This window comes from Rhinopithecus roxellana, chromosome 8 (assembly GCF_007565055.1).
Source record: "Rhinopithecus roxellana isolate Shanxi Qingling chromosome 8, ASM756505v1, whole genome shotgun sequence".
Lineage (NCBI taxonomy): Eukaryota > Metazoa > Chordata > Mammalia > Primates > Cercopithecidae > Rhinopithecus > Rhinopithecus roxellana.
In genome coordinates, this window is record NC_044556.1 from 46,704,016 (window position 1) to 46,713,423 (window position 9,408).

At 39.5% G+C, this 9,408-nt stretch overlaps 1 protein-coding gene across 1 annotated transcript in view; it reads left to right on the forward strand.

Moving 5' to 3' along the window:
• The window catches only part of CTSS (cathepsin S), a 38,919-nt gene extending 33,346 nt beyond the window's left edge, over nt 1-5,573 (forward strand). Inside the window, exon 8 of the mRNA XM_010387247.2 lies at nt 4,808-5,573. Coding sequence (XP_010385549.1) covers nt 4,808-4,907 — 100 coding nt within the window. The 3' untranslated portion in view covers nt 4,908-5,573. The remainder of the gene's footprint in view (nt 1-4,807) is intronic.
• Nucleotides 5,574-9,408: the final 3,835 nt, after the last annotated feature.

Below are 9,408 nucleotides of genomic sequence, written 5' to 3' on the forward strand. Positions count from 1 at the left end.
CTTTGGGAGGCCGAGACGGGCGGATCATGAGGTCAGGAGATCGAGACCATCCTGGCCAACACGGTGAAACCCCCTCTCTACTAAAAAATACAAAAAAAAAAAAAAACTAGCCGGGTGAGGTGGTGGGCGCCTGTAGTCCCAGCTACTCGGGAGGCTGAGGCAGGAGAATGGCGTTAAAAACCCAGGAGGCGGAGCTTGCAGTGAGCTGAGATCCTGCCACTGCACTCCAGCCCGGGCGACAGAGCAAGACTCCGTCTCAGAAAAAAAAAAAAAAAAACAGGACAGTCCCAGGCAAACTGGGACTGGTGATCACCCTAGAAGAAGGCTATATATATTTTTTAAAGTAGACGGACTCAGCCCGGCTAGGTGGCTCATGCCTGTAACCCCAGCACTTTGGGAGGCCGAGGTGGGAGGATCACCTGAGGTTGGGAGTTCGAGACCAGCCTGGCCAACATGGCGACACTCCATCTCTACTAAAAATACAAAATTATCTGGGCATAGTGGCACATGCCTGTAATCCCAGCTACTCAGGAGGCTGAGGCAGGAGAATCACTTGAACCTGGGAGGTGGAGGTTGCGGTGAGCCGGGGTTGTGCCATTGCACTCCAGCCTGGGCAACAACAGCGAAACTCCATCTCAAAAAAAAAGTAGATGTACTCTACTTGAGTCCGATCAGATGTACTCATACCTGGATAATAATAAAAATAGCTACCTTCACTTAGTAAGCATTGGTTATACACCAAATATTGTATGAGTACTTTAAATACATTTTCTAATTTAATTTTAAAAATACTCTTATGAGATAGGCATTTAGTTAACAAACTTACCTAAAGTTGAACAGTTTGAGTGAAAGAGCTATAGAATTAATAAAATGAATACAACTTGATAAGTACCAAAATGAACATTTGGAGCAGACTTTGTATAATTCTGAAGGCAAGACTTTGTCCTCAGATACTTTATTTAGCTTAAGATTTTTTTTTGTTATCAGTTTCATTATTTAAGGGAAGTTAGCAGGACTCAGTCAAAAAGAAGTCTGGGATCTTTTGAAAAATTGGGGGCAATTGATCTTGGTTGGTAAAACTGAGAAAAGCAAATTATCTAGATGTTGAATGGGGTCTGGGATTCCTTGGTCTCACGGACTGAATTCATACTGCTAGTAACTAGACCCTCAATTCAATTTTCATACTAGATCTCAGGTCCAAACTCAGTTCATCTAAAATGATTTATTTTGCCTATTATTTAAGGCAGTGACCATAGTAAGATATAAATTACATGAGATCCTAGATGTACTGGTCTCAATTTCATTCCCCTTATGATTTCACTCACAGAGATAACTGTAGGGATAGGCATAGTATAAAAGTTAGAGTGGACTTTGGAATAAAATAATCCTATATTTGAACTCTGGCTTCACAATTTACTATCTTTTTTTTTTTTTTTTTTTTGAGACGGAGTCTTGCTCTGTCGCCCAGGCTGGAGTGCAGTGGCCGGATCTCGGCTCACTGCAAGCTCCGCCTCCCAGGTTCACGCCATTCTCCTGCCTCAGCCTCCCGAGCAGCTGGGACTACAGGCGCCCGCCACCATGCCCGGCTAATTTTTTTTTGTATTTTTTAGTAGAGACGGGGTTTCACCATGTTAGCCAGGATGGTCTCGATCTCCTGACCTCGTGATCCGCCCGTCTCGGCCTCCCAAAGAGCTGGGATCACAGGCTTGAGCCACCGCGCCCGGCCACAATTTACTATCTATGTGACTTGTGGCAAGCCACTTTACCACTCTGCCCTTCTGTGTTTTTCTTTAGTAAAAGAAGATAATACTCACCTCACATAATGATGATTAAATTAGATAATTTATGTTAATCTGTTTGGCACAGAGTAAGTGCTAAATAAGTGGTGTCTATTAATATCAATAATAGCCTGGCCAGATTATTGTTATTGCTTTTGCTTATTAAAGTAGATATTAAAAGAGCATTGCTGCAGCCTGGGCAACATAGTGAGACCTCTTCTCTACTAAAAACAAAAAATTGGCCGAGCATGGTGGTATGCACCTGTGGTCCTAGCTACTGGGAAGGCTGAGGCAGGAGGATTGCTTGAGCACAGGAGGTTGAAGTTGCAGTGAGCTGTGATTGCACCACCACACTCCAACAGAGCAACGTGGTGAGACTCTGTCAAAACAAACAAACAAAAAAACCCACTACAGCCATTGGTTGATTAGAGGTGATGATGGAGTTTGAATTTTATTGTAAAGGCATGGAGAGCCACCAAAAATTTCTAAGCAGTGGAATGGCAATTAAGTGAAAGGAAGCAAAGAAAGGAGCTCATGAAAATATTTGAGAAGGACTGACCAGAGAGAGATAAGAAAATCAGAACATAGTAGTGTCTTAAAGCCAAGAGACCAGTAAGGTGGGAGTAGACAACTGTGTTAAATGGTACAGAGAGAAAAAAATAGGACCTGCAAAAGGTCCAGTGAGGGCTGATACATAGAATATTTAAGGCCTCTTAAAGCACAGTCCTTTTAAACGGTGTCATTTGTCTTCCAACAATAAACCAGCATTTCTTAGGTTCTCCACTGCATGAAAAAACACAGTCTTTGAGTCCCTGAGCCAAAATTTGTAACAGCTTCCCTTTGCCTTTGTAATTGAAGTACGTGTTCCTCCACAGGCTGTTCTAAGCTGTTCACAACATGACCCCAAACCAGCTTTCTATCCTCTTTTTCCGCTATTCTACTAAAGATATCCAGTTTTCCTTTCAACTAAATTTCTTACTGCTCTCCAGACACACTAGGCATTTTCTCAATTTCACACTTTTATTTGTATCCTAGAGCACTTAATGAATTTTGCCTTGTATGATATTTATCTACCTACCACTACAAAATCTCAGAATGATAAAGAGCTTCAGAAATCATTCCTCTTACAAGGATTTTCTAAGTTTTTTCATCAGTCTTGGTAAAGTAAGAAAAATAAGAATATTTTGGTGACTTTTTCATTAATCTAAATTTATTTACTCAAAAGACTATCCTTAAAATAGAGATTATGTCTTTGGAATTTTTGCTTTTGGTGTTAAAATGTATTTTCTTTTACAACATAATGGTGACAGTAAGTAGTATGGTTTTTATTTATTTTCTTTTTTTGAGACAATCTCACTCTGTTGCCCAGGCTGGAGTACACAGGTGCAATCTTGGCTTCCTGCAACCTCCGCCTTGCCTCCCAGGTTCAAGCGATTCTCATACCTCAGCCTCTCCAGTAGCTGGGACTACAGGCTCATGCTACCATGCCCAGCTAATTTTTGTATTTTCAGTAGAGACGGGGTTTCACCATGTTTGGCCAGACTGGTCTCGAACTCCTGACTTCAAATGATCTGCCCGTCTCTGCCTCCCAAAGTGCTAGGATTACAGGCATGAACCACTGTGCCCAGCCAATAGTATACTTTTTTAAAAAGATGTCCATACAGCCGGGCGTGGTGGCTCACACCTGTAATCCCGGCTCTTTGGGAGGCCAAGGTGGGTGAATCACTTGAGGTCAGAAGTTGGAGACCAGCCTGACCAACATGAAGAAACCCCGTCTCTACTAAAAATACAAAATTAGCCATCATGGTAGCACATGCCAGGAGTAGTAGTCCTAGCTACTCGGGAGGCTGAGGCAGCAGAATCACTTGAACCCGGGAGGCCGAGGCTGCAGTGAGCTGAGATTGCACCATTGCACTCCAGTCTGGGCAACTAAGAGCAAAACTTCATCTGCAAGAAAAAAAAAAAAAAGGTGTCTATACATGCTAATTTAAAAATTGATAACTGTATATCAATCTGTAAAAACCTTTTGAACTCCTCTAAGTCCATGAAATCAAAAAGTAAAACACTGATCTACTCGAACCCTAATTCGACCCATGATTTCTCTCTGCAACATCGCTAACAATTCGCCTCCGCTTGCTTGAACACTTCCAGCGCCAGGTAGAAATAGTCCTTTTTTTTGTTTTGTTTTGCTTTGTTTTGTTTTGAGACAGGGTCAGGCTGGAGTGTCAGGAATGCAGCAGTGTAATCATAGCTCACTGTACTCTCAAACCCCTGGGCTCAAATGATCCTCCCACTTCAGCCTACAGAGTAGCTAAGGAATACAGGTACACGCCACTATGCCTGGCTAATTAAAAAAAAAAAAAAATTGTAGAATCAGGGACTTGCTATTTTGCCCAGGCTGGTCTCAAACTCTGGCCTCAAACAATCCTTCCACTTCAGCCTCTCAAAGCACTTGGATTACAAGTGTGAGCCACCATGCCTGGCTCATTTTTCAATAGCTTTAATTATGAGAAAGTCTTATCTCAGCTCCACTTCTAGATCAAAAACTCTTTCAGAGCTGCATTTTTGTTGTTGGCTTTAGAATTCCCTCCCCTATAGCTTTTTCATAGTAGTCACTCAAAAATATTTCTTAATTGGCATTCTCTAGAGGAATTTAAGTTTGATAGAAAATCATTACCCACGATACTATTATAAAAAAATTTAGAGATAGAGCCTGATAAAGGATACTAATACTCTTTCCTTAGAGAAGTCATATTTGCAAAGTAGGAGGACTAAAGGACTGGGATGGATCTTACTATATAGTTTTCCTTAGGTATTAAGTCTATTCATCAATATAGCACTAAAGCTTTCCAAACCATTATTTTGAATTGCCTGAAATCCCTGGAGAAACTATTATATTATTTCATTCTAATTTTGTTTTACAGTCTTTCATATATAATCACTTATAGGAGAAAAACAATGAGATAAAAAGTTATTAACATGATTTGATTGTATGCATTTGTAATTTTGTGTTATTTCTTTTTCTAAAGCTGGGGCCGCAACTTTGGTGAAGAAGGATATATTCGGATGGCAAGAAATAAAGGAAATCATTGTGGGATTGCTAGTTTCCCCTCTTACCCAGAAATCTAGAGAGGATCTCTTCTTTTTATAACAAATCAAGAAATATGAAGCACTTTCTCTTAACTTAATTTTTCCTGCTGTATCCAGAAGAAATAATTGTGTCATGATTAATGTGTATTTACTGTACTAATTAAAAAATATAGTTTGAGGCCGGGCACGGTGGCTTACGCCTGTAATCCCATTACTTTGGGAGGCCAAGGCAGGCATATCAGCTTGAGGCCAGGAGTTAAAGACAGGCCTGGCTAACATGGTGAAACCCTGTCTCTACTAAAAATACAAAACATTAGCGGAGCGTAATGGTGCATGCCTGTAATCCCAGCTACTTGCGAGGCTGAAGCACAAGATTCTTGAACCCAAGAGGTTGAGGCTGTTGTGAGCTGAGACCACACCACTGTACTGCAGCCTGGACAACAGAGTGGAGACTCTGTTTCAAAAAAACAGAAAAGATGATATAGTTTGATTCTTCGTTTTTTTTAAATTTGCAAATCTCAGGAAAAAGTTTGCTAAGTAAATTAGTAGTGTACTGTAGATGTAACTGTATAAAAATTGTTCAACCTAAAACAATCTGTCATTGTTCATTGTTTTATTGTATACTCTTTGTCTTTTTAAGACCCCAATAGCCTTTTGTAACTTAATGGCTTAAAAGTACTTAATAAATCTGCCATTTCAAATTTCTGTCATTGCCACATACCATTCTTATTCCTAGGCAACTATTAATAATCTATCCTGAGAATATTAATTGTGGTATTCTGGTGATGGGCTTTAGCAACTTCGATGGAAGAAAATATTAGGCTATAAATGTCCTAAGGGTTCAGATTGTATCTTTGCACATAAAAGGATTCAAAACGCCATGTGTAGCAGCTAATGCCTGTAATCCCATCACTTTGGGAAGCTGAGGTAGGAGGATAGCCTTGAGCCCAGGATTTCAAGACCAGCCTGGGCAACATAGTGAGACCTTGTCTCCACAAAAAAAAAAAAAAAGGAAACTATCCAGGAGTTTCCTTTTTCTAAAGCTGGGGCCACAACTTTGGTGAAGAAGGATATATTCGGATGGCGTGTGTGCCTGTGGTCCCTGCTGTGCAGATGTCTAAGATAGGAGGATCACATGAGCCCAGGAGGGTGGGAATGCAGTGAACTGTAACTGTACCACTGCACTCCAGCCTGGGTGACGGAGCAAGACCCTGTCTTAAAAAAAGAGGATTCAACACATATTTTAAAATTAAATCATGTTAAAGTAAACAAATGCATAAAAGACAAGTACTTTGAAAGAATTGTTTTAATGATCAACAATTTAATGTATTAGTCCAAATTATTTTTACCTAGTGATCAACAATTTGACCAGGGCCTTTTTTTTGGCAAATAACTGAGTCAACCAGAATAAAATAACCAATACTCCACTGCTCATATTTTTATCTAGTTCAGATGGATCTTCCTCACAACTGCTCTAGATTAGTAGATGCATCTAAGCAGGCAGCAGGAACTTTAAATTTTTTAAGTTCATGCCTATGACATGAACAATGTGTGGGATAATGTCATTAATATATCCTAAATTGACCTAAACTAATTTCACTAACTCTGGCTCCTTCTCCATAAAGCACATTTTAAGGAACAAGAATTGTTAAATATAAAAACATACATAATACCATAATACATGGCTATCATCAAACGTGTATAGAATATTATAGTTAAAAAGTATTTAGTTGATTACTTTTCAGTTTTTTTTTTTTTTTTTTTTTTTTTTGAGATGGAGTCTCACTCTGTTGCCCAGGCTGGAGTGCGGTGGCGCCATCTCAGTTCACTGCAACCTCTGCCTCCTGAGTTCAAGCAATTCTTCTGCCTCAGCCTCCCGAGTAGCTGGGATAATAGGCGTGTGCCACCATGCCCAGCTAATTTTTGTATTTTTAGTAGAGACAGCGTTTTGCCATATTGGTCAGGCTGGTCTCAAACTCCTGACCTCAGGTGATCCACCCAACTCAGCCTCCCAAAGTGCTAGGATTACAGGCGTGAGCCACTGGACCCAGCCTACTTTCCAGTTTTAACATAATTTTTGTTTTATCCACAACTTTTCAGGTATTGAAAGTAGAACAAAAACATGGGTTCTTAGTCTTTAGCAATCTGATAAATCTTATGAATGCCTTCTCAGAATCATGTTTTTAAATGCATAAAATATGTAGGATTACAAAGGAATCTAATTATATCGAAATACAGTTATTAAAATGTTAAAAGATAAGTTTGTTATATACTAATATGCGTGAGTCTTTATAAATGCATTAAATAAGAGTTAATATCTATCCTAAATTTGAAGTAGTGATGAGCATAATGAAAACAGATGCAAAAAAGTAATGTGATATGAAAATATCTGAGTTTTCTTTTGATAATGAAGTATGGCTAATATTACTGTGGTTTTTGAACTATGTTCAGAATTGAAGAAAATCCTTTCAGTTTGAGGTTAGTGATGGGGTTCAGGACACCCTACACAAAATATAGCACCTTGACATACTGAATATTTTAAGCTGAAGGCATTTGAGGAAATTGCAGAAGCAGGAAGGTGACTCCGACCTTCTGCCTGCCCTTCTCCCTGGAAGCAGCCATAAAACCTGGGAATGATTTTCTGATCTTCCCCTGAAGTACATCATAAGACCCTCATGTAAGAGGTGCTCTCACGGCACCCAGAGAAAAGGAGCATCCTTACCTCCAAAAGCACAGGGACACGAAGAGGAATCTAAACAAACAGGCCTGCCCAGTTTCCCCCAGTTTATTACATTTAGCTTGTTCACACTTTGCCCTATGACATTTCTCCATCACTGGCTGTTCTTCATCAAACCTACTATAAAAACATTCAAGTTCAACTGTTTCTTTGGGCCTTTATTTCCTTATGGAGGCTCTCATGTCATGCAAAACTTACATTAAATAAATGTGCATGCCTTTCTCTTGCTAATATCTCTTTTGTTATAGGGATCTCAGCCCTAAACCTAGGATGGATAGAAGGAAAGATATGTTCTCCCCTACATTAGTAAAAATAAAAATGGAATTTTTTACCCATAAAAATTCGCAAATTCCCTGAATTCTATCCAAGAAGCCTTTGAGAGTTGTGGCTCTCAAGTAAAGAATGCCTGAACTAAACAAGTAGAATAATGAAATATTTTTTTTAAATCTTCACTGTATGCCCAATATAAAGAGGAATTGTTAAAAATAAGTCATTTCAAACTTATAGAGATAAAAAATTATCTAAAAATATAAATTTAAAACAAAAACATTTAGGATTTACGGAATGATGGAAAAAACTCTGAAACAATTTTTAGACAGTAGTATGCAAGATGATTTGAAGAAAAAGTTTTAAAAGCCAGGTACAGTGGCTCACACCTGTAATCCCAGCAGTTTGGGAGGCTGAGGTGGGAGGATCACTTGAGTCAGAATTTCGAGAGGCTGGTCTTGAACTCCTGGGCTCAAGTGATCTTTCTGCCTCTTGTTATGAGCACATAAAAAGATCTCCATCTCTACAAAAAATAAAAAAATTAGCCAAATCTGGTGGTGCGTGCCTGTAGTCCCAGCTAGTACAGGAAAGGCTGAGGTGGCAGGATCACTTGAACCCAGGAGACTGAGGCTGCAGGGAGCCATGATAGTGCCACTGCACTCCAGCCTGGGTGATCTTGTTTCAAAATAAATATATTGGCAAATAATAAAATAATAAAATTTTAAAATGAGACAACCTAGGACGAGAGTGGTGGCTTATGCCTGTAATCCCAGCACTTTAGGAGGCCGAGGCGGGCAGATCACTTGAGGTCAGGAGTTGGAGACTAGCCTGGCCAACACAGTCTCTACTAAAAATACAAAATTTAGTGGGGCATGATGGTGGGCGCCTGTTATCCCAGCTTCTTGGGAGGCTGAGACAGGAGAATTGCTTGAACCCAGGAGGCGGAGGTTGCAGTGAGCCAAGATCGTGCCATTGCACTCCAGCCTGGGCAACAAGAACGAAGTCCATCTCAAGAAAAAAAAGAGACAATCTAAAAGATATTCTAGTAGTCTATATGTGTGGTGATAAAACCCTAAACTACCTAAATGTATCATTTTCTGAAAACAGCAAAAAAATAAAAAAACAAATCTGGGAGCCATCACAGAGTAAAAGTTGACAGAATTTTAAACTATATAATAAAAGTAAGGAAATGGTACTCACTTTGGCAGCACATACACTAAAATTTGAATGATACAGAGAAAATTAGCCAAAAAAATTGAAAAATTATATTTAAAAAAAGAAACAAGAAGATTTAAATATTCCAGAACTAGGCGTCCATGAGACAATGCCATTAAAACATGTAACATAAATATGACAGATACTTAGTATTTCTTTTCTCTTTTTTTTTTCCTTTCTTTTTTTTTTTTTTGGGGACAGAGTCTCACTCTGTCACCCAGGCTGGAGTGCAGTAGTGCCATCACTGCTCACTGCAGCCTTGAACTCCTGGGCTTAAGCTATTTTCTCACCTCACACACCTTCCCCACCCCTCCAGTAGCT